The sequence below is a fragment of the Pogona vitticeps genome, chromosome 5 (genome assembly GCF_051106095.1).
Source record: "Pogona vitticeps strain Pit_001003342236 chromosome 5, PviZW2.1, whole genome shotgun sequence".
NCBI lineage: Eukaryota > Metazoa > Chordata > Lepidosauria > Squamata > Agamidae > Pogona > Pogona vitticeps.
In genome coordinates, this window is record NC_135787.1 from 84,965,174 (window position 1) to 84,991,759 (window position 26,586).

At 39.1% G+C, this 26,586-nt stretch overlaps 1 protein-coding gene across 5 annotated transcripts in view; it reads left to right on the forward strand.

Annotated features, from left to right (window-relative positions):
* The window catches only part of PPARGC1A (PPARG coactivator 1 alpha), a 913,403-nt gene that overhangs the window by 754,853 nt on the left and 131,964 nt on the right, over positions 1-26,586 (forward strand). For 2 of the 5 annotated variants that reach the window (XM_020780431.3, XM_073001102.2), the window contains exon 1: positions 23,932-24,204. The exons of the other annotated variants lie outside the window; for them this stretch is intronic. In XM_020780431.3, coding sequence (XP_020636090.3) covers positions 24,157-24,204 — 48 coding nt within the window. In that variant the 5' untranslated portion in view covers positions 23,932-24,156. Of the gene's footprint in view, positions 1-23,931; positions 24,205-26,586 lie in introns of those variants that run through there. 5 annotated transcript variants of the gene reach the window in all.

A 26,586-nucleotide genomic window follows, 5' to 3' on the forward strand; every position in this document is an offset into this window, starting at 1 on the left:
CCTGTCCAGCTCCCTGATTTTGATGGTTTCCGGACTGCCTCTTTGCCTCGGCCTGCTGGACAAGGGTCTCTTCAAATTGGGAGAGGCCATGATGCAACACCTGCCTCCAGGCTGAACGCTCAAATGTCAAGTTTTCCCATCTGTTGAGGTTAATTCCTAAGGCCATCAGATCCCACTTGCAGATATCCTTGTATCACAGCTGTGGTTTCCCTCTGGGACAGTTTTCCTGCATACAGGAGATCTTTTGGGATCCGTCCAAGCCAACATAGATGTCGCTGTTTCAGTAATGTATATACTGTATGCTAAAAATTCCAGCTCGTTCTAAGACTACTCTGTTTGAAACTTTGTCCTGCCAGGTGATACCAAAAATGCGTCGGAGGCAATGCATTAGTAAGGTGTTCAGCTTCCTCTCTTGCCATGCACAAAGGGTCCAGGACTCACTGCAGTACAGGAGTATGCTCAGGACACAGGCTCTATAGACCTGGATCTTGGTATACGCCGCCAACTTCTTATTCAGCCATCTTCTCTTTGTGAGTCTAGAATACATAGTCACACTTAGAGCAGATAAAAGCAACAGGACCTCACTACATTATCCATTGCAGCAAAAATAGTAAAAACTCATATGGCACCTTAAACATGCATCTAATCAAATGATTAAATCAAATGGTGCTTGGTGCCACAAGAGTCCTTGTTCGTTTTCTTCATCAGTTCATCCATATCAGTTCAGGAGAAGGAGGAAACTGAATTTCAATGGCAAAAAGGAGAACTTCAGGGAGGGCTAAGTCCTAGCATTTCTCCTTTTAAAAATAATGTCTCATATGACAGAGATGTGGCAAGATGAACTAGGATAACTACTCACAAGATGGGGAATGTGACTTATGCAGTCAATAGCCCATAGCACTTCCTGCCTCCAGTCAAGTTTGGCCCTGTCATTCATCAAGGTGAGACTGCCACCTCAGGCAGCAGATTTTGGGTGTCATGATTGTTTATTATATTATTGTTATTATTGTTGTTGTTGTTGCTTGCTCCAAATGAGACATATGTTAAGATTCTTTATCTTACGTTCCAAAATAATTTGACTGTCTAGAGCAGGGGTCTCAAACATGTGGCCCGGGGGCCATTTGCGGCCCCCCAGATGATAGTTTGTGGCCCTCACCTTGCCTGCCCCCCCAAAGCGCCCGCACATCCTCTGCTGTCAAGAGTAAAAAAAAGCCTTGCCTCGCTCCCTCTTGCACTCTCCATCCAGAACTGCAGCCTCCCAGCCGGCCCACCTGTCTGTCAGCTAAGCAAAGTCCTGGGTGGCTTCCTCGGGCTCTTGCTCCGCTTGGCGGAAAATCTGATGCGGCCCAGCCTCACCCAGACTCTGTCTCTAGCGGCCCCCAGGTAAATTGAGTTTAAAACCCCTGGTCTAGAGGTTCTGTTTATTTTGTTGAAAATAGGTTGCTTTGCTGCTCTTTTTCAGGCAGGAAAATGTCTTGAGCCAATGTTGCCTCCTATTAAAATGGTAGCTGCTGGTAATATGTCTCTATATTTATGAGGTAGTCTTTGCTTAAGACAGTCATTAACATGTTTTCGTTGTTTATATCCCTCTTCTAAATCAGCATTTTTTTATTTTTATTTTTTGGATTTCAGCAAAATTTATAAGAATTACGATTTCTATACTTATTGTTTAGAAAGATTTACTCAATTGTATAAATGGCTTTTTAAAAAGTTGGCAAGACCTTTTGAAAGCTGCATAAGTACTTCTGACAATAAATTACAGTTTGCTTAGTTGCACATCACATGTCATTAAAATGAGCAAATAAAATTCAAAATATGCTTAATATTTGCTCCTTTGCACTGCTTCTACAGTAGACAAAACATAAATATGTTTCATGTGCAAGAATCAACATCTGCTATGATATGGTTTATAGCATTGTAGTCCCAGTCAATGATTACCATTTAGCATCATTCCTCCATATACCTTAAGGCTATCTCAGTACTCTGTCTCCAGTAAATATGCCTGTTGTCTGCATTGCACACTTTCATTCAGCATTAAAAAGAAATTTGCAGACAAGGTAATATTATATTAAATTCTTCAAAAAAACCTCTGGTTTATTAATATGTGATATTTTGCTTCTGTACCCACGATTCAAAAGCCAGAAAACCAGTATTTTGATATTGCTGCACAATGTCATGCCCGTATTGACTGCAGGAAAAAAAAGATGCCAAGTTTTAAATAGCAAAGGGTAAAAGGTATAATAAAATGAAAGAAAAACTAGAAGCATTTCAGAATTTTTTAAACAAGTTATACACTAGTAATAATCCATCTTTAGACAAAATTAAAGAATATATAGGGAATAATAATATTTTAAAAATACAAAAAGAAGAAATAATGTGAAATAATGGAACAATTTATTTTTAAAAAAGAGATAGAAAAGGCTATATATAGATAAATTAAAGGTAGAGAAAATGCCCGGAACAGATGGCTTATGTCCAGAGTACTATAACTATAATACCTAAGTTAAAGTTATTAATTAACAACATTTTAAAAGGGGAAGAAATTCCCCAATCATGGAAACAATCAAAAATAGTATTAATATAAATCCTGGTAAAGATGCAATGAATATGGAAGCATATAGGCTAGTCTCACTGATAAACCAAGATGCTAGGATATTTACAGCAATTCTAGCTAACAGACTACTGTAAATAATTTTATTGGTAAGTATATTGACAAAGACCAGAATCGAATTTTACAAGGAAGGTAAATAAATGGCAGATCTAATGAGGAGGGTACTTAATGTAATGAATACAGCAAAAATTAAAGCAGCAGTGTTAACATTAGGCATTTTCAAAGCATTTGATTTGGTTGAATGGGACACATTAAAAATACTGATTAAACATCTAGCTTTAGGACTCATTTGGGGATCATCCTGCCAAAAATATTGTGGATCCACGAGGATACGTGCATCAGATTCATGCTTTTGCACCACTGCAAAACCATGTGCTCGGGCATCCATGATTTATGTGGTGTAGTCTGTGGGCAGAGATGGCCCCTGTTATTTGATAGTGGTATGGGGATCATTCTATGAAAAGATCACGTGAATCCATGAGGATACGTGCCATAGTTTGGTGTTTTTGCACCACTGCAAAGTCATGCACTTGGGGACCCATGATTTCTGTGTTGTATCCTATGGGCACAAATGGGGCCTATGAGTGGATAATGGTTTGGGGATGATCCTGCAGAAAAATAATGTGGATCCATAAGGATCCATGCATCATCTCCATGTTTTTGCACCACTGCAAAGCCATGTGCTGAAGGACCCATGGTTTATGTGGTGTAGGCTGTGGGTACAAATAGGATTTATGATATGACGGTGGTTTAGGGAGGACAACATCTAAAAATTATATGGATCCATAAAGTTGTGAGTAAACTGGGTAAACTTACAAGCAAAATACGTAAACCATGCTTTGAATTTTTTCAAAGCCACAAAGAGAATAACAGTAATTTCACAGCTTAAATGAATGAGCTGCAAAATATATTATCTATTTTTTGTATCTTTTAAAATATTTTCACAGGCAGGGGCTAAAAATGTGTTACCAGGAAAGGCCATGGCAGGGTTAAAACTGACAGACAGCTGCCCTGTGGTCTGACTCCAGACACACTCTGATTGGCCAGAATGCTATGCTATGCAAATAGTTCCTTTGGAATTCTTGGAAGATATTTAAAAAGGAGAGACTCCAGAAGATTTCTGGCTGTACAAGGGCTAATTAAAAACTCTAAATTAGAGCCATGAATGGCCCAATTCCTGTGGATGAAAAAAAAGTTAAAATGGAGTCCCCCAGGTATGCAAATTTTGTCTTATCTATGTTTTTCTTCTCTTTTCTATTAGCTGTAGCTAAAAGTCGCTTGTTTGTGCATGTGTGTAAAACAGTGTTACTTTTTTTTTAAAAAAATCACAACTCGAAAACTCTTAGACATAGAGCAAGGAGAGACTTTCTGCTACAAATTTGGTGCTGATCTGAGATCCAGTTTTATAGCTATAATTTTTTTGTTTGGAACATCACTATTTTTTTTTTTATTTGGTTTGTAGAATGCATTTTGTTCGTAAAGCACAAAATATATGGCTACACTACTGTGGCCATAACTGAGTGGGAGCACAAACATCTTTTCTTGTATCTTTGTAAACAGAGAAACATGTGAGGATGAACCAGCTGGAAATGTACCTGGAGAAAAAACCCTGGGGATATTTCACAGCCGTTTTTTTCATTGTCTATTTGCCTCTATTGGGGTATTTTTAATATAGTTATCTTAAAAATTAGAGCCTGGAAGGATGTGCCTCAAATTTCATACACTGAAATAAGTGGAGAATTCCACACCATGGAGGACATTATTCCATGATCATCTGTGGTGCAAGCTGGGCTGGCCCTGATTTTAGACAGAGTGAAGCACCTCTCTCAGGAGGCAGACCCTGAGAGAGGAGCAGCAGCATCAGTTTCTTCACTGTACCTGCTTTGTGCCCGAATTCTTCTGTTCTGTTGGAGGAAATACCTTTTTATGCCTCATAGTTGTTCCTGCACTGTTTGCACAGGTGAAGTCTGTGCAGAAGAATATTCAGGCAAATCACAACCTTTGTAACTCAGTTTTCTTGGCTTTTGTTAAGAATGTGGCTCACACAAATAACTGTCATGACAGCTAATTATATATTACAGAAGGTCAGGCTCTTGATGGTACTTTGTTCCTCCTAACATTTGCTAGTGTGGCAAAATCATTCCAGATTTGCAGCAGGTTGAGTCCTTTTGTTAATCAGATTGGAGACCAAGCCTGACTTGGAAGCTTCTATGGGGAAGCAGCTTTATTTATTCTGGCCTGTAATGTCACCAAGCTTCTATGGTGGTCTGCTTCTTAAAATTCCATCATCTGGTCAGATGATTATGGTGACACACAGGTGGTTTATGTGTTACTGTATACTGAGGAAAGATATTGCTTTGCAGCTTGTCATCTAGTCTTGCCTACACTGAATGGTAAGGATTTTCTGGGATTTTAGGCAGGAGCCATGAGACCTGGGATCTTTTGAAAAACGTGTGTTCTGTTCTGAGGTACAGTTTTTTTTCCCCCATGGTCCTTCTCTTGCTTTTAAAACGAAAGCAATTTAACCATTTGTTAAAATCACTGTGATTCTGACTAGAACTAACTGCAGATTGTCCTCTGAGTATGCAGAGGACAATCTGCAGTGAAAAGATTCATAACAACATAAGAAGAGCCGTGCTGGATTAGGCCAAGGGCCCATCTAGTCCAGCTCTCTGTATCTCACAGTGGCCCCACCAGATGCCTCTGGGAGCACACAAGACAACTAGGTACCTGTCTCCTGATACCCCTCCACTGCATCTGGCATTTGGAGGGACCTTCCTTCTAAGCCTGGAGATTATACATCCCCATCATGGCTTGTAACCTGCAATGGACTTTTCCTCCAGAAATCTGTCTAATCCCCTCTTAAAGGCATCTAAGCCAGATTAATTCTAGCTTTGTTTAGATACTCCTTTGCAAACTATCTCCTCCAAAGAAATGTTGCTACTATTATATATATATAATAGTATGCACGAAGGGGTGGGGGCACAGGCATGCAGGCGCTCTGGCACATGCGTGGAGTGGTAGGGGAGTGATTGTGCATGCACACGCTCTCCCACCACTTCACGCATGCACCTGAGAGAGAGAGAGTGCCTGTGCGAGACAGCATGCGCTCCTTTGCACATGCGCAAGAGCATGGGGGGTGCTCCACTTTCCTCAGCCAGTCTGTGGTTCCGAAAAAGTTTGAGACCGCTACTCTAAAGTACTTCCTCGGTGTGCCCACTTTGATCGCTCAGTTGGTGAGGAGCCATTTTACTCCACAAAAATGCATTTTAACTGGTGACACAGTGAATTAAGGTGATAGATTGTTGTAGTTATGTGCATCACGTTGCCTCCAACTTATGGTAATGTATGAATGAGTGATCTCCAAAATATGTCCTTGTCAGCCCTGCTCAACTCTTGTAAATGCATTCCTTTAAGGAGTCAATCCATCTTGTATGTGGTCTTCCTCTTTTACTGTTGCCTTCAATTTTTCCTAGCATTATTATCTTTTCCAGATGTGCTCAAAGTAGGACAATCTCAGTTTTGTCAGTTGTCTTTCAGCATTCCTAAACTAGGTTTAAACTTCCATTTGATTTCTTGGATCTTCTGGAAGAGATATTTTGTCCTTCCTTCTTTTTCCTATTCTCTTATATTTCTTTGTATTGTTCATTATAATAGTTCCCTTTGTCTCTATGTTGACATTTGCTGAAAAGCTGTACTAAGATTCTGACCCTGTCTCTGTCACTATTTACTTCTGTTTTCCACCTGGCCTTTAAAATTACAAGTGTTTCTTCTACAGACAGGGATATTCGTATTTTTAAATGAATATGAATATCCCCATCCAGGCTGCACCTAATACAATTCCAGTCCCCGGTACCAGCCCATCCACTCATGTATCCTGGCACAGTGAAGGTCCTGCTCTTTCCGACAGTTGTGGCAGTGGCTCTGCTGTCTCCCTGCTCAGCTGGCCACTCCAGGCAGGGGGCAGGAGAACAAGTCTCCCCACACAGCTGCTGAGTGGCCAGCTAAGCAGGGAGATGTTGGAGTTGGTGGGAAAGGCGGGACATTTGCAGTGCCGGGATGCCTGAGTGGACAGGCCAGTCCTGGGGGTTGGACCCATATTAGGTGCATCTGGGAATGGATATTCATATTCATTCATGAATGCAAATATACCCATCTCTAGTTTCTTCCATCATCCATCTACGTTTTTACTACATAAATTGTATTTCTGTATTCTTCCCAAACAATAGCTCTGATCTGAATCCACAGTTCTTTTGGTTCATGGTCCATTGATTTTAGTAATGAAAATATGTTCCTTATGTGGACTTTAAATTCATCAGGAATACCATTTGAAGTATATATTGGTACTAGGTCTTCTAGTGTTCTTTTTCAGTGTTACCCTAACACTGACCATTAAGAGTTCATGATTAGAGATGGAGACAAATTGCGATTTTGGCGATTCATCCTGCTTCGTGATCCGTCGAAGCTGATGAAGCGCAAAGCTCCTCCCCATGAACGGATGAAGCATGAATCAATTGATCGGTTCGTTGGGGCTTTTTTTTAGACAGCCAGAGGCTGGCTTTAAAAAAAAAAAGCTGACCTTCCCACCCCCACAGCCTGTCCCCCTGCCCCTTCCCCGTCTCCTCCTGTGATGTTCACCTCTATGAAGCACCTACTTTTTGTGCCCTCACAAAGGTTCCAGTCTTTGTTTCCCTCACTGCTACCAGTGGATTACCTCTATCCACAATATAAAAGACGTTTGACCAAACACTTGTCTGGTAAATGCAAACAGAATTTATTTATTGAAGTGTAGCAAAGTTAATAATAATCACAGATGTTCTTCAGATGTTCATTGTACACAATCAAATCATTCACAGGTCTCTCTATATACTGTATATACTTTCTTCTTGCCATATAACTCCTGACTCTCTCTCTCACTCTTGACTGACTCTTGACTGACTCTTCCTCTCAGGCTCCACCTTCTAATATCTCTTTTGGCGCCCCCTCTCAACCACATTAGCATACTACATGAATAATACATGACTTATTTTGCATAACAAGGGGTGAATGCTACACCTCCCTGCCTTGACTATCATAGTCTGCACCGCTGCCGCCACTGCCACCACCACACCCATCCTTTCGTATTCGCCGGGGTCTCTGGAACTCACAAATACAAAGGGACCAATATTTAACGAATCAGTGATTTTTTAAAATGAATATCACAATTCATTTTTTATTCATCCCTATGTCTATTCATGATCAATCCCACTATTTTCTCCTTGTCTTATTTTGGAAGAAGAAATACAGCTTCTCCATTTCCTGCATCCATTTATATAGTCTATTTGATTTCTGTATTGAACATCTGGTGATCTCCGTATATACCTTTTTTTTTGCTTGTTTGCTTGAATCATGTATTTGCAATAAACAGACGTTTGGCTTCTCAAAATTCTGAGTCATTTTTATGCTTTGTTTTTCTCTCCTAGACCAATTTTCCAACAAGTTTGGCTCTGCTTTGTTTCCTACTTTTATGTTCCAGTCACCTATGATTATAATAAGTGTGTTTTGTTATGGTGAATGATTAATTTCATCTCGGATGCTTGCATAAAAGTTTTCAATTTCATCTTCAGTATCTGTAGTTGGAGCATAGACTTGAATTATGACTAGATCGATGGATTTAGCTGTAGTCTGATCAATATTATTCAGTTAGACCTTGCATTATAACCCCTAACTGGTTGTGCTACATCTTGAATCAGTATCTGTGCCATTGTATTTCTTCTGATTTTGTCTTTCCGGAGTAGAACATCTTGTAGCTGTCTGAGTGAAGATGTCCCATTCCAGTCCATGTTAATTCATTTACACCAAGCACTGAAATATTTATACTTTTAAAACCTTTCTTTATGGTTTCTAGTTTGCCTTAACTCACACTTCTCACATTTGCAATTCCAATTATACATGTTGTGAAGCATCAGACTTCCCTTTCACATCTCACATGTCAGTCACTAGATGTCCTTTTGACTTTAATCTAGTTGTGCCATTAGTGACAGCACTATTCTTACTTGTCCTTTTCTCTTTCCCAGTAGCTAATTGAGTGCTTTCTGACTTAGGAGTATCACCTTCCAGCATTATCTCTTGTTTCATTTAGGTCTGTCTCATCATAGGATTTCGATGATAGGGAACATTCAGCAGGGGTTTACCCTTGTTACCTTCTGTGCAGTACTAACAAACGTTATCTTGAGTGTCATCATTGTTGTATCCTCTGCTATTGCTGCTGCCTAATAGCTGTTATCCCCACGACCATTGCAACTATCCATTATCTTCTGCTGTTATGGTTATTACTTTAAAGAGGATGGATGCATCTTAGTCTGGTGCCTCAGTTGTGACCACTCCACATTAGGTGACCTGCTCATAATGCCTCCTGGTGGCATTGCTCTCAGCTTCACTGACACACTCAAACCCCATATATATGGGCCAAAATAATATGCCCATGAGCAAAACAAAATACTGTAACTTTTGCAGGTGAATTGACTCAAGTTAAGAAATCAACATAGACATTATCTGTTGCACACTAAGTTATGTTTCACAGCACAGAACAGATAATGTTCTCCTGACTTCTTAACCTGAGGCTTCCCTCAAGAATCATATGATTTGCATTATGGCCACATAAAATCCCAATAGATGACATTCTTACTTTCTAGCAAATGTTCCTGCTAAGCTGGGTGTGCACACATGCACAACTCCATATCCCTTTGCGCAGCTGTCTTCTTCCTTTACGCAGTGATCACATTAGGTTCTGGTCACAATGTAGCCCAGTGTGCGGGGGTGGATGGGGTGGATTTGCATATGCATGCAGGGGCAAAGATATGTAAGAGAGAACTGGAGGTGCTGAAAATTAGAGGGCACATTGCTTCAAGCTGTATTCTCTTTGGTTTACTAGAGTGCAGGAATTTTGTGTAAAAGTATGTTTCACAGTATCTTGATAAAGTACCTATGCTGAGTTTTTGGCAATGTGTGCACATATTTAAAGTTTATTGATTTAAACATAATTGATCAGCTAGAAGGCTGATGATTAGTCATTAAAATTGCTTAATCGATGTATTCAAAAGTATTTGGATAAGGACCAGATTGAAAGGCTTGATTGACTGGGGCTACTTACTTTTAAAAATGAGACCAAGAGAAGGACAATATAGACCAGTTGATGGCACAATAGCAATCTGGCTGTTTGTAAGGTGAGCCCCTGACTGCTTCATTTTATTGATCCTCCTCCGTGTCAGTGCTGTGGCCTGGACTGGATGACAATCAGCAGGTATACAGAGAAACACAGGAGATTGTTTTATCCTTACTCTGGTCCATATAGCTCAGTACTCTCCACACTGACTTGCAGTAACTTGTTAAAGTGCCAGACACCAGTGATAAAACCTGGCATCTTTTGCATACAAAACATATACTATATGCCAATACAGAAGAAATGAAGTTAATTACAGAGGGGCCTGTTCCTGACTATTCAGCTGTCTCCTGGCTGTGTTGAGCTGGAAATAGTAGCGTTTTCAAATGCCAACAGAAAACAAATGTTTACAGTTGTGGAGATGCTTCCATGCTTAACAAACATAGAATACTATGCAAAGGGGCCTCAGCAAAACAAATTAACCTATTTTTGGTTTGTTGTAATGCTAAATATGTTTTTTGTTATTTCTAAAAAGGTATATCTCAGAACCATTGTCTATTATTTTCTTGAAATCACGGAGGATGGGTGAACTGCTGAGTGTTTGGAGGAGGGCTAATGTCCCTCTCTTCAAAAAGGGCAAAAAAGAGGAATCTGGGTACTACAGGCTGGTCAGTTTGACCTCAATCCCAGGGAAAATTCTGGAGCATATTATAAAGTGGTCAACTCGAGAAGCATCTTCAAAACAATGCAGTAGATGACAACTTGGATTTTTCAAGAATAAATCCTACCAGACTAACCTTATCTCATTTTTGATGGGGTAACCTCCCTGATAGATGGTGGGAATGATAGAGACTTCAGCAAAGCCTTTGACATAGTGCCCCATGATATTCTGATTAGCAAGCTAATTAGGTGTGGGCTGGATAGAATAACTGTCAGGTGGATACAGAGTTGGTTACAGAATTGTACTCAGAGAGTGCATATCAATGGCTCCTTCTCAAAGTGGGAGAAGGTAACAAGTGAGGTAGCACAAGGCTCAGTCTTGGACCAGGTGCTCTTCAACGTTTTTATGACTGACTTGGATGAGGGAGTGCAGAGAATGGTTATCATATTTGTGGATGACACAAAATTGGGTGGAATAGTGTGAGGTGAGGAGTCACCTCAGCCATGATCAGAAGAGTGTACCGTCCGACTCTCAAACAAAGACAGAAGAACAAGAAACGGGAGTTATAGAAAGGGAATTAAGGAAATTAGAAATAAAGGAAGAGACTGAAGGGGGCACTAATCAGGCGGGAAAGGAAGAGGATAAAAGGGGGAAGAAGGAGAGGGAGAGGAAGAAGCATGTTGGGAAAGAGGAGGAAAAAGAAGTGCTGGTAGAGTTGGTTCAAAAAGACCCTCGGACAGGAGAGTGGGTGGAATTCAAAGTACCCCATGAGTACGCTGAAAGGGAATGGAGATGACAGATGTATAGAAAGCCACCTTACTGGGGGGAGACTGAAGAGAGAAAGCAAAGGAAAGAGTATAAAGCGTGGGTAAAGAGAGAAGAACAGAGAAGAGAAGGCAGAGATGTATACTGAGTCCGGAGAGATCCCATGGGCACAGCCCCACAATGTTACCAGTTATTCCCTGTTGTCAAATCATGGAGAATTACCTAGTTTTAATAACATTAAGACTTATGATTTATTGTTGAATTTGGACAAGGATAAACAAGACTCAAAAATGATGAGGACATGTTAAGCAATAAACCAGTTTTATTAGCAGAATTTGGTGTAGCGTCTGCTTCTTTAGGCACGGTTATGAAAAAGGAGGTAGAAGACAGACAGCAAGATCACACTGGCAGTCAATGTGGGGGCTTCTCCCTACCTCCAGATACAACAGAAAAATGGATGCAGTGGGTGACAGAACGACAGGACATCATCAATACGGTGAGTGACCCAGTGTCAAGGTAGGGATGGAGCTGGGCAATTTGCTTCAAATGAAAATAGGCAGGATGGACCACAGACATTATCTGGAACCCTGTTGATAGCGCTGGGTCTGGAAGTATCCCCATGCTGCAAAATTCATCGTTAACAGAGAGATAGCCCCCACAAAAGAGAAGGATGCCCCCAATCCGCAAACATTAGGGACACCTACCTGCAGGATTTCTGTTTCATCCAGATTCAGCCTCAATATATAACAACAACAACAACAACAACAACAACAACAACAACAACAACAACAACAACAACAACAACAACAACAACAACAACAACAACAACAACAACAACAGACAGTAGCCTATCTGGAGAGTACGCTCAGTCTACTGGTCTTATTTAGAGCCATAATGGCCTTTTTAAAAAAACTGGAAATAAGAATCTGGTTACTTCTGGGGAAAAAAAATCCCTAAACAAGATCAGCAAACATGGAAATGGGTCCAAAATAGCCTAATCACATCCCTGAGAAGATGCTACCAACCATTTGGTACTGATTCATAGAAATAAACATGGATTTGCTGGGGGCACTGCAAGGTGATGGTCAGAGGGAGGCTGTGGCCCTCTGAAGTCTTGGGAGGTAGGTAACAGGCTACAAGCCTCTGGAAGATGTCCATCCATTACCTCAATCTATGCCAGAAAAAGCTTATATACCTCACAGGATACATTTTAAACTAGCAATTGTGTGTACTACGGAAAGTGATCATGTGCCAACTCCCATGTACCATTTTAAATTATTTTTTTCCTTATAGAAATGAAGGAAAATAAAAGAAAGGGACAGCTATAATGGGTTAGCAGAAGACAAATATGCAAATCTGAAGGTTTGGATTTCTCTTTTGTTTATGAGAAATGTAATAGTAGAGGAGAATATGTTGGCAAAACACAGTCAGAAAAGATTAGTATGTTGCTATGTAACACTGCTGGCTTCAAAATATACCTGCTTTAATAAAAATAATGAGCTGGACTGAAATCTTACATTAAGGGATGTGCAAAAAGCCATTTAGGTCTACAATCATGCACAGAAAGCAGTGGGTCAAACACTTGAGTAGACATGCATATAATTATAGTGTAAGAAGATCGGACTCTGATCGGAATATGCATATAGTAGATCATATATATAAACATATATTTCTCCAAAAGTCTTGTAGAGAGGCAATTCAGAATGTCCCTAGGCTACAGTTTGGAACTGGGAAGTTCATAGCCTTAAACAGCTAGAAGGAAAGTCATCTGTTTTCCTTACTGAGGATCTGCACCATTAATGTAGCAGGCAGAAATTTACTGAGTGTACTTTTCTCCAAGTGGAAATCTAATGGGTGGAGGACTTCATGTTAGGAATTTATATTTAAGAAACTGTTTTAAAAGTCACAGAACCTCTGCTGGGATGGAATTAGTAATGGCTGTAGTCTTTGGGCATTCCCAATACTGGAAAATGTTCTAATACAGAAAGAATCAAAATACTCCTAGATTATTCTTCTACATACCTTTGCTTAGTGGCATTACTTAGAGTGTAGCAGATGATGGGTTTGGGTGTGTTTTTAGAATATTCAAATTTTAAAAATAAGGTATAGAAAAAAGGTGTCTAGGTATAGATTTTAAAAAAATACAAAAATGAAGGAATATATAATAAATTAAAGGAAGTAATTAAAAAGCAATTACAGGAATATAATAATTTTAAACTTTCTTGGTTTGGAAGGATTGCATTGATAAAAATGAAAATCTTACCAAAAATTAATTTTTTATTTAGAATGTTACCAGTACAGTTAACAGAGGATGATTTGAAATTTTGGCAAGGAATGATTAACAAATATTGTAATGAAGGGAAGAGAGCCAGAATAAATAAAAAGTATTGGTATAGAACAACAAAAAAGATGGTATAGGTTTACTAAATATAAAAAATTTTTATTTGGCTAATCAGTTGAGGTTTATTGGAGAAATTATATATAACCCAGAAAGGTTAATTTTGTGGAAAATGAAATAATCAGAAATACAGGTAGACACTGAAAAATATTTATTTGGTATGGTTAAGAAATATAAAATAAGTGAAATTAAAAAACCATTCTTAAAGACAGTGTTAAACATATGGTATAAAGATAGAAAGAATTTATGCTCATCTAACTCTCCATTTGGATTAGTGACAGAAATAAAGAATTTTCCTGTCAATATGAAAGTGTATGTGGAATTATTTAAAGAAAAAAATGATTAGATTGAAAGATTGGTTGTATAAAATGAGATCAATAGAGCAAATGAAACACATCCTTCAGAGTAAGAATATCTCATGGTTGAATTATATACAATTAGAAAGATGGACTAATGAATGGGTAAAGAAATATAACAAAGGTAGAGAATTCACGAAGTATGAACAATTCTTATTATCATATGAAGACATTCAGATGACTGATTCAGTAAAGGGCACAGTAAGTAAAATTTACAGATTCCTGCTTGATCTAGAAAAAGAAGAAAGCAATAAAAAAGGGGTAAAGCTAGTGTGGGAACAAGACTTTGGAAAAAGTATAAATGAGGAAGAGTGGAGGAAGATGTGGAATATGAGGGTTTTAAGATTTATGTCAGTGAGAATAAGGGGGGAAATTTAAACCGTGTCTAAGATGATATTTAACACCAACAAAATTAAATAAAAGTAATGCTAGTTATCTGAATGTCTGTTGGAAATGTGAGAAGGAAATTGGTACATACTTTCATATGTGGTGGGAATGTGAAAAACTACAAAGATTTTGGAAACAAATTTTTAAAGAATTAAATGATATATGTGGAAAAGACATAGAATTTGAATCCTGAGATCGCTTTGTTATCAATATTTGAGAATGTGGAATATGATAAGATGATTAAAGAATTGATAACTAATTTATTAACAGCATCGAGAGTAATAATAGCTAGGCAATGGAAATGGAAATCTGAATTTCAAATGGATGAATGGTATAATGAAATATGGAATACAGCTATAAATGATAAATTAACTTGTAATCTAAAGGTTAAGAAAGGAGAGTTGAAAAAGAATATTTTTTATGAAATATGGGGCAGATTCTTGGAATATGTATTAACAAGAGGAAAGGGGAAAGTTCCAAATCAAGAATCAATGCAGTTCTGAAGAGAACAATAAAAGAAGAGGAAGAATATAGATGGAGGAAGATTATTGCAAGATGGGGAACACAGTTAAATGGTATTTTGGTTTGTGTATTTTATGTTTATGTTTTAGTTAAAATAAAAAATTATTTGAACAAAGAATATTCAAATTTAGACCACAAGATTATTTTGGTAATTCGTTTCTATAAACAGGAACAAACTTGGGATAATTATGAAAGTCAGGAGTGTGTGTATGACTACACATGGACACACACATATGTGTGTCTCTGTGGATATGCAAATGTGCCCAGGTCCTCAGAAAAATCCAATTACCCCTTCAGTTCATTAATTCACTTGAACTACATCTCCTGACAAAATACTGAATTTAGAAATGCTTTGTCATTTCTCATCCTAAAGATACTGTAGGTCAATAACAGAATAGGTCTGCACAGTCACCAACCAGGTGTCTGAAATATTTTCCCTTTGTGCCTTTTTGTTGCTGTCCCCATATAGGCAGATTTATGAAGACTCCAATGGTTTCTGTATACAACTCTTGAGCTATGTTTGATTTGCTGACACAAAGGACTGCAATTAGGTTCAAATTCTTTATGGACCCAAACAGAATAACATAGGACAAGTCTATTTGAAAATGGCATAATGTATAAAATCCTTTTCCCACAATTGATTTATTCACATATGGCAAAAGATATTTCAGAAACAAGATGAGGGTCCATGGGCATTTCAAGAAGATAGGGGCTATCAGACTGGCTCAGTAATCTCTCTAGAATTTAACCACAAAAAGGACATGAACCAATCTGTATTGTCCTCCCTGCAAGAACAGAAACTTTCAATTATAAGGAATACCAGAAAAATGGCCCTCCAAAACTGCAGAGAGTAGACAGTAGAACCTTGCTCTAGAGAAGACCATATCATATCTGGAATAGTTATATTCTCATGATATTTAGCACACCACCAGACCCCAAGATACAAGGGGGAACAATCTTTCTCGGCATTAGTCTTGGAGAGCTGAACAAGGTCCTTAATTTGGGAATCAAGCAGTTTTCTCACTTGCTGATATCCCAAACAGAATAAGAATTTTGTAAGTAGCTCAAGAACTCGTATTTTATTAGCAAAAGCCCTACACCAGTGGTTCTCCAACTTGGGTCCGAGATGTTTTTGGACCACAACTCTCAGAAGTCTTGGCCAGCACAGCAAGTTGTGAAGGCTTCTGGGAATTGCAGTCCAAAAACACCTGAGTAACCCAAGGTTAAGAACCACTGCTCTATACCATATGGATCCTGCTGAATAGAAAATATGAGTTCCAGGGATCTAGCAGCATATAGCAGCCTCAGCCAAAACTGAAAGGCTAAAGACAACACACTCTTTTTGGCTGTAGGGTTATAGTCCATGCCCTGGATGGGAGCCAACTGGGGATCAAATGACCACTGGCACATCATCAAAAGGGGAGGAACCAAAGAAGACACACATTTGAAAAAAATGTGCATGCACTTCTGTAGAGTTACAGTTGTATATTTAGAAATAAATACTACAATTTCAATAGAACACAATACGTCTCAGTGTATTGAAGAAATCTGTATTTAGGTGATCTGCATGCCTACTTAGTCTACTGTTTGTAAGTCAATATTTGCTGTGCAGTGCCAAGATGCCTGCCTTTTCTCCTTATTGTTCTTTATCTTTAAACCAGACTTGGACTGAACAGACTTTCAAATAAAAGACACCTTCAAAAACAGAAAAGTAAAGTGGGAGACATGTCCATCTTTGCTATGATTTTCCAAACTTTCACTGTACGTAGATTTCCTTTCTGCCAAATGTTGGCCTTTGCAGATTCCTTGTTAACTAGGTGAAATTTTACTTCGCAACAGCTTTTTAATCCATGCATGCTATCAACATAATTACTTGGTCTATAGTGAAAGATACGAGATAGTTCCTTAGGATGTATCTTTTGGGAAATTAGCTAATAGTTTTGGAACCCATTCTTCAAAAATGCTCAGAATATTTTGTCCAAGTAGAAATCTACACATGTATCTTGAGCTTGAGAAAAAAATGCAGAAGCAGCTCTGTTTAATGGGGAGACAAAGGACCAATTTCATTTGTTACTCCCGAATAGAGTACACTTTCTGAGTGAATGAGACTTAAATAAGTGTTTGCTCAAGAAATTCCATTCATTCTATAGATCTACTCTTGTTGGGACTAACTACTGGATTAAAACTATTATTTTTATGTGATTCTGTCATTTAATAAATCATCCAATAAATCCTGTCCTTGTCTATGGTCTCTATGGCACTACGGAGTGATTAGAAATGTATATTTTCTGCTAGTGCAACATTTTCCCTTCAGCTATAAAATTCTTTCTGTGCACAATCAGAGTAGCAAAAGAACCCTGTATTTCCCTGCTGATGACCAAGCACAAAATGAAAGAAAGCTTATTGGCAAAATGTGCAGTGAGGCAAGCTCACACTAGGGCAATTAGATATCTTTTTTTTATCTTCAGGGAGCTACTCTTCTGGCTATGTTTTAAACATATGACTTTGGGTCTGAGAAAGCTCTCTCTCTCTCTTCAAGGCCTCTGCTAAAGAGCTATAGATCCTTCAGGTCCATTGGCCCTAAGCTGTGAAAGGCTTTTAAGTTGAAAACCAGCACCTGAACTGTGAAGACAGATGGAGACAGAGAGGGTAGATAAACAACATCTCCTCTGAATTTTGCATCCAGCTAGTTCATTATAATGCCTGCAGTAGGGCCATCAGAAGGAGAAACCTTTGCAAGTGGCAACTAGCACTATTTTTACTCTTAGCTGAGGTGATCTACAAAGTACTCTTCAAATGCATGGCCAACATTGCAAAGCACTGCAGTCTGCATGAGTGTGAAGAAGTTTAGGGGAAAAAATAGCTGTCAGGGTGGTACTGGGGACTGGTTCTGCTTGACTGATGGTGTAAAACAGAGCGCTGTGAGGTACTCTTGGGCAGAAGTGCAGGACAACAAATGGTCTGAGCTGAAAGCAAACAGAGACTTGAAGAAAAGAGGAGCAGTGGATTTTCTAATAAAAAATTAATACAGCAAATACACGGTATATAGGACATCCATTTGTGCTAACCTAGCTTTTCAGTAAAGTTCTAGTGCCCTTTATCCATCATAGCACAGCTTTGCCTCTCGGCTCTAAGTGATGTCAGTAATCATGGTCTCCACATTTTCAAACTTTTTTCCACAACAAGGAGGGCAGGAAAACTTCCCTTTAATTTTTAAAAATGGAAGCTGGAATTCTAGCCATCAAACACTGTAAACTAATTAAAAGACTATGCCTGTAGTTATATCTGTAACAGTTGCTAAGGAGCTGCATTTTTAGATCTTGTGTGTAAGAGATGTATTGACACTCACTGGAGAAACAGGAACTAAGGAAAGAGTGAGCTCAGCTGATTGGAAAAGAGAGCAGTGGGTATTTCCATAGTACTGACGTATCATGTGAGCAAAGAGCATGGCAAGATCCCTTCCCTGTCATATGCTCTAAGGAAGAGACGCGGCAGTCTAGAGGAAATGTATACACAAGGAATTCATTAGGAACTTGTCTAATAAAAGGGAGTGGGAGAAGCAAGTAACAAAATTATTATTCCTATTTACTAAGTGCATTCAACAACAAGGCACTGCAGAGAATTATTTTCAAAAACCATGGCTTCTGCCTGAAAGCTTAAAATCTAACAGGCAAAATAAAGGCAGAATTGGAATGCACAATTTATAAAAAGTCTCTGTCCTACCATTTCCACTTTCTGTTACATTAATTATACTCTAATTAATGATTAGAGCATAATTTACATAGCAAAATTTCATAACAGCAACATTCTGATCTGATGGACAGCTAAAGAAATAAATACACAATTGACTACAGTGCACTTCAGTGGTGTTGAGAGCTACTTTCAATGTCCTGTGTGTTATTTAATAAGAAACTGCCTGATATTAGTAACTTTGGAGGAAGTAGAACTTTATGGTTACTGCAAGGACAATACAATATGTAATGGAAAAGCAGAGCTGCTAAAATAAGGCTATTTTAATTGACAGACAGGTTTTTCTATGCCTTTCTATCTCAGAAACCCCATGAATTGTTTCTGGTATATCTACATTTACTTATTTATTTGTAAAGGCTGAGATTAAGATTGCTGAAAGGAACTGTTTGTACAGTTTCAAAAATCGGTAGGTTTTGGAAGACAGAGGCAAGGGGTGGGTAGGAAGGAGGACACAAGTTTGAAGGTTGCAGTTCCTGCAGAAAGATATCGGCAGATCTGAATTGCAGGAACCTACATTTTCTGAGCTCTGAATTAGCTACTCTGTTTCCCCAAAAATAAGACCTAACCTGAAAATAAGCCCTAGTATGCTTTTTAAAAGACAGGAGGGCCTGGCGTGCTCTGGTCCATGGGGTCACGAAGAGTCGGACAACAACAAATGATTTTTAAGGATGCTTGTAATATAAGCTCTACCCCCAAAATAAGCTCCAGTTAAGTTAAAGCCCCACTCTCCACCATTGTGCAGCATTGTCCAGCAACCAGAAGAAGATTACATAACTGTAAAATAAATCATCCCCTGAAAATAAGCCCTAATGCGTTTTTGTAGCAAAAATTAATATAAGACCCTGTCTTATTTTTGGGGAAACATAGTACTCTGGAATTAAGGCAGCAGTAGAAATGAGGTCCAAACTTATTGTGAGGTGGAGCAAATCCTTCAGTTGGGATGGGTGAGGCAGAGTAATGGGCAATCATACAGCAGAAAACCTACAATAGGAGAGCAGCTGTAGGAATCCCTCACATAACTAGGTACCCTCTACTTTGATCTGAAGACTCCCTCAGAGTACAAGAATGTGCAGATTTGTGCTCTCAAGAGCAGCTGCTTGGCTTTGGCTCACTTTGAAGGGGGGAGGTCCTTAAAAGTGAAACAGGAAGGACAGATTGTGAAGGAGATGTTTTGCTGACTCTCATTGTGTTTTATAACTTGAACCTAAGCAGCCAGAAGGAAGCACCATTGAGTCCAGTTCAGCTTACTCCTAAGAAACTTTGCCCAAGGTTGCAGTCCCATAAATTTGTTATATTAGTGCATTGTTTGTTTGTTTTGTGTATCCGTGTTTTATGATGGAGGGGGTTAGTTCCTTTGAGTATAAGTAACAGAAAGGAGGGGTCTGGGGAGGGGTCATGACTACAGGAACTCTTCAAATTACAACGGTGATTTTCATGCCATCTATCAAAAAGTGGTTATTTCTGATCCCTAGGTTGACCTATGCATAGTAGGCACTCTCTTGGATCTATGAACCATTTGACAACATTGTTACTTCAATATTATCCTTCGTTCACACAGCCATCTTTGTAAAGTTAGGTCCATGTGTTACGTGAGTGAATGGGCCATAACATATTGAACTGAACACCAAATACTTAACTTTCATATCCCCTCAAACATGAGTCAGACTGGTTTTGAGGATGGAATATCAGATTATAGTAGGGCAGATCCAGGTTAAAAATCTCACTGGGTTCTTTTGGCCAGTCACATTTCTGAGCTCGATCTTTACTTTTAAGCAGGTACGGCTTGTAGGCTGAGCAGAAAGGATTTCTCACCCCATGTTTGGACCATGGACTGTGCATACTTTTGAAAAGAATGAATATAATAATATTCTGAAACCATCTGTAATTAAGCAGTGAAATGATGATGTTTTGGAACCCACAGCATCATCTTGCTGTTGTTCTGTTATAGATAGCTTCAATCATGTCCTTATTAGTCCTTTATAGAACTTTTAAATCTCTGCTTTGAATCTAATCCATCTAACAAGACTTTTGTGAAAATTAAAAGAGCGGGGGCATATTTACCATCCTGAGGACTTTGGAAGAAGGGCAAGATAAACATGTAGCCATTTCAAGATCATTTAACAATTTCTTAAAAATGGAATATTGTACATGCTATATGAGTATTGTATTGATCATGAAATTCCAGTGACTAGGAAAAAAAAGATTCTAAATATTTTGAAAATTGGATTCTGCATTAAAATAATAAATCTATATTTAGAAAATGTGACAGAAACTCCAAAGTTTGTATTAATCAGATTTAAGCAGTGTATATTTCAGCTACAAGAAGCCTTTTCTTCAAGACCATTACCAGAGTTTGGTGATCTGTGTTTCAACAGGCATAGACAAGATGGACATATGGAGTACAGATACATTGTTTAGATAGGACTTTGATATACATTCTACAAGACTATTTTTGCTAATGCAATCTAAGTTGTTAACTGGGCCATCTTTGTAGAAAACCCCTGAGCTTCTTACAGCCACTGATGCTCCTGTGATATTATGTGGAAATAAAATAATACACTGGGTATGTTTCCCCCACCCCCATCATTTCTGGATTCCTTCTGAATTTGTGGCTGACTGTTAATCAGTTAACTTGCTAATTTGACCAAAAAGCAATCAAGTAGAATTATAGAAAAGAGAAAGTAACATGCAGGTAGAAATACAAATACACCCAGCATTCCCCCCCAAAATTAAGCTGTTACACTATAGATTCCATTTTATAAAATGTATGAACAGAACTTAAAAATAAAAGTGATAGATATGGTACAGTCAGTGAACACAATTACAAGTACGTATAGCAGAAGACTGTTTTTCCAACCATGGACCTACTGATAATTAATAGTAAAAATCTAGTCCATGTCTGCCAATCAGTTGCCAAATGTTACTTCATAGAATCTTTTATGCTTTTATCATTAAATAAGCATATAATTTGGAAGAAAATCACTCCCCCCCTCCGAAGCAGCAAAGTTGTATAATCAGTTTAATCATTTTTCTGAATGGCTTCTTTGTTAATTATTTTGCTAGAATCTTTATTTTTTATTAAAAAATATGGAACAATGGCAATGTGATGTGATTTGCAATGGAAACGGAAGTATTTGGTTCTGTACTTTAACTTCCTTCATGGATCTGTTAACAAAGAAGTACTCCTAGCAATAGGAAGGTAGTAAATGGTTAAACATTTATTTGCAGCTCAACTCATATTTTGAATGGACAGAGAAACTGAGCAGGGAATGCCTGTTTTAAGAATGGCTGCTGCTTGTCTATCAATTCAACTCTGTTGCTGGATAATAATTGTATTCATTTAGCATTTAGAATACTCAAATTTGCAAATGACAATGCGAATGAATATTTCATAACAAAGAGGCATGATCCATTATAGTAGTGTGACTCTAACTAGTAGCGCAGCATGACTGATCTCACATTTAGAATTTGCAAGAGAGACTGTGGCATACAGATAATTAAAAGTATAGCTTTTAATCTTAAAAAAAAGAAAAAAAAAGAAAGGCTCAGGTGAAGAAAAAGTCTTGTTTTTCCTGTTATGGGAAAGATGCTCTTGGTTTGTTATGTGTTCATTCTGTAGTGTTATCATAAAACAGGTGCACCTGTAAAAGGTTGTAAGGGGAAAACAGTCTTTTGAGTATATAATGGTGTTGGAAGTACGTTTTGTGCCCTCCCAAGAAAATATGTAGTATAGCAATGTGGCTAGTATATAATGGTGTTTATACAAAAATGTACCCTAAGGCAACAGTGGAGAATATTTGCTAATATGAAAATGCAAACTGGAATTTGAGGCATTATGAACAAAAACTATGCAAGTAGTTGTGTATAACAACACTGGGTTTTAAGAGCACACTTATGTAATATAAACAGGGAAAGGATCGGAAGAGTCTGTCCTCCACTTTCATTTAAAAAAATCCAGAATGCAAGCAATATAATTCAGCATAAATGCTAATAAATGAAAGGAAAAACAACAACTGTTGACGCCTTTGACTGTAGAAACTGACTTGGAAAAACCGTGTGTGTGTGTGTGTGTGTGTGTGTGTGTGTGTGTGTGTGTGTGTGTGTGTGTGTGTGTGTGTGTGTGTGTGTGTGTGTGTGTGTGTGTGTGTGTGTGCTATACACCCCCTCCAACAATGTGAAACTTCTAATTTACTTGCTTCTCTTCTTTATAAAAATCAGGCTTGGGGGTTCGATATGAGATCCAGTCACAGTGATATATTAATAGCTATCAGCCATGGTAAGGTGAATTAAGCCTCCATGTGCTGAAGTAGTTATGTATGTAGGGTGGAGACAGGCAACAGAAAAAGGCTGTTGCCTTCATGACCTGCCTGTAAATAACTTCCAGAGCTACTCTGCTGTTCATTCTGACTTGAGAGCAAGCTCACTCCAGTGAGTGGGACTTCCTTTCAAGTAAGAGCCACTCGGTTGGGATCTTGCTTCATTGCTGCAACAGCGAGTCATGAATGTGACCCACAAATTCCTGTGGCTAGTGGCAGAACTATAAGAAAGAAAAAGTAAGCTGGGTAGCTGCGGAGCCAGAGACTGGGAGGGAATCCAATGCCCCCCCCCCCCGTTGCCTTCTGCCAATATAGAGCCAGCCTGTGTGGCCCTGGGCAAGCTGCACGGTCAAAGCGCGTCCCCTCAAGAACGAAATGGCAAAACATCTCTGAGAACTGGATTCTCTGCCTGGAAAATCCTGGAAAGGGTCTCCCTATATCAGAACTGACTTGAGAGTACATGATGATTATTGCAGTAAGCTGCGTTTTAGGTCCTCACTCATCAGACTATGGGGTGTGAGTGTGTGTGGAGAAATAAAAAAAAATTAAAAGATAACATTATTTGATAATGCTGCGGGCTCTTCAGTTTGATATAGTTCAGGATTTCCTAACCCCAGGCTTTGTTTTATTTCAAAATTTAAGGCTTCCGAATCGTTGTTCATAATATATACTGCTCGATCTCAAGGCGCAAGGAGTCCGCAGCGGAGATCGCTATTTTTGCTCTTTTCGGGGAACTAAAACGCCGTACGATCCTTTTCGGATCGTTTTCGAAAGAAAAAGTGGGGGCTCGGGAGGATCCGAGACTGGGCAAAACGGTAGAAACGATCCCCCAAAATCGTTGGGGACTATTTAAAAGGCATTGTAGAGCAACCGCACAGTGCTGGAGGTGTGGTAACGTCAAGGGCCGGGAGTCTCGTGAGGTGCCTAAGTGTGAAAATGTGTGTGTGTGTGTGTGCGCGCGCGTGTTCGGCTTGACTTCTCTCTCACCCAGGTCTGCCTCTTGAGTGTGACGTCACTTGGCTTCAGCACACACAGCGGCGCAAGGGAAGGCGGCTGGGTGAGTGACAGGCCAGCCTACTTTTTAATAGCTTTGTCATGTGACTGGGAACAGTAGTAAGACAGGTGCCTTCGGTTCATTCTCAGTAAGGGGGCTGGTTGGCTGCCGGCGAGTCTGTTTGCTTTCCCTCGCTCGCTCGCTCTGGCTGTGGATTGTAGTTTCAGAGCTTTGCTGCCGTCATTCAGGAGCTGGATGGCGTGGGACATGTGCAGTCAGGACTCTGTGTGGAGTGACATCGAGGTGAGCGGGTGGGAAGAGTCGGGATTTTTTATTTTTTTATTTTTGCAAATTCACTCATTTGGAGGGCTTTGCTGTTCGTTCTTTTTTGCTTGCCTTGGTTTGAATGTTTTTTTTTTTTAAATCAAAGCTGGAATTAATAGCGAAAGTAGCTAGAGGAGCCCTTTTGGAATGGAAGTAAGCTTGCATCTTTATCTTTAATCCTGTAAACCCCCCCCCCTCCCCGGCTTTCTATTTTAAGATTTCTCTCCGGTTCCTTGAGCAAATAAAAACAAACAAACAAACCACTGACTCCTGTCACCGGGACCTTCTGCAGTTGGAAACTATTTTTATATGCCTCGGGCTCCCTTTCCAGTCATATGCAACATCTACGCTCCAAGTTATTGATACGAATTGGTGTCTGAAGTCTTTGGAGTGGCATTTAGTAGGATGGTTAGTAAAGTGCCGGCCGTTGCATGCAAGAGACTGAAGTGGGAGGGGGAGTGTGTTCACCTATTAAAACTTGCCCTGAAAATACATGAATTCTTGGTTCTGTATTTGTTAGCAGCCCGACAGAGATGCATGTGCACGCATAGAGAGGGGTGGGTCTCCTACTGGTGGCTGAAGTGTGGGAATGTAGCTTTATATTGTAATATAGTACTGAAGAAGAGATGCCTGATGCTTCTGTTGGAATAGCTGGCTGAAAGGATGCCACCCGATCCAAAGGCTAAATGCTGCTGCGAAGCTGAGAGACAAGAGGATGGAGCGTGCAAATAAGAGTTTAGATCTTGTATTGTTGCTGCCATCTCTGCCGCTGCTTGAGTAAAAATAGATGGCAATACATCAGATCTGCAGCTTCTGCTAGCTACTGTTGGGGGGGGGGTTAGAGTGGAAGTAGGGCTGGTGGGGGAGGAAATAAATGGTTCCAGAGGCATATCTGAAAAGCGAAAGCAAGAGAGGAGTGGGGAGGGGGGAATAAGTGTTTGCATGACAAAACCAAACAAAGCCCCAAAGGGCTATTTGAAAGTTCTGACAAGTTGGAGAAACTTTTGCTTTCCTGATAATCCTCAAACAGACCCTCAGATGGCTACCACCTTTGCAAGTCAGGCTTACACATCTCTATACAGTTGTAAATTCCACTGAGTGGGAATTGTTATGAAGCAAGTGTCTTATGGGTTTGTAGCCTTAAATGCTCCCTTTGGCAGGAAAAGAAGTTACTGATGATTCTGGTGTGTGTGTGTCTTTTAAATCAGAGTTGCTTAAGTAGTGAATGGATACATATTCTTGTGCTAGAAATGCTTAATGTTTTCTGTATAGATGTCTTTTATTTTCTCATGGCAGGAGGCAATGAGCAGAGTCTTTTAAATAGAATTGCGTTTAAAATATTTGCACCTCACCTACTGACTTCTGTTTGCATATTATAATTGCTCATTTCTTGTTTTGACTTTTTAGTAAATTGGTGTAGATATGGATAATTTATATGTCCTGTAGCTATTATGAATCAAGACAGTAAATGAATCGAGGATCCAGAAGTCCTCATTTGTTTCCGAGTAGCTTGGTGTAGAGCCAGTGGATTTTCATCTTGGTTTTTTTGTTGCATGGGTCTCAGCTGCTGTGCCTTCGTTTTTTTCCATCATGTATTATTCGTAATGCTGCTACAAGCTTATTTGAGGAACCAGTGTCTGTGGAAATGGTGATGATCTATTTTGATCACCAGCGTTCCTACAGGAATTCCAAGCTACTAGCAACAAAATATAATTCATGCTAGTGAGCAACGTGGTGTGTGTGTTGTTTGGGAGAAGGAAGGGTGTCTTTGTGAATTGCAGAGCAGATCAGGTAGCATTTTAGTGCAGTTCCCCTAGGTGATATGTGCTTTGCACTATATGCAATCACCCTGATTACTGGCTGCATGTTACCGCTGTTGCTCTGGGCAATCAACTTTTTCTGTTCAAGTCCTGACAGTATCAAGTACTGATGGGCAGTTTTTTGTTTTTGAAATCATCAAAATATATAGCATAAAATATTTTGAATCTCCTCATTCATAACAGCTGGATTAGATGCGACTTAATAAAGGCCTGCACATCACAGTTGCTGATCAGTGTCCCACAGCGTTCTGTTTAATGAAGGTAATGCACAATGAGGCTGCAAAGATTGATAAAGAGGATCCACACAGTGCATGTTTGCTTTAGGCATATTGTCCGTGATGAGGAACCCCTCTTTCTCCCCTTGTCTCTTTTTATACAACCTTGTTAAATAGACATTATTATTTCCATTAATACAATTTAAATGCCATGTATCTAGTCCCCCTCTCTGCTTTTCAAAATTGGTTTGCTTTAAAAATTACCTTCAAAGCACAGGAATATCCAAAAAGATTAATGGAGAATGATACCTAACTATGATTCATTA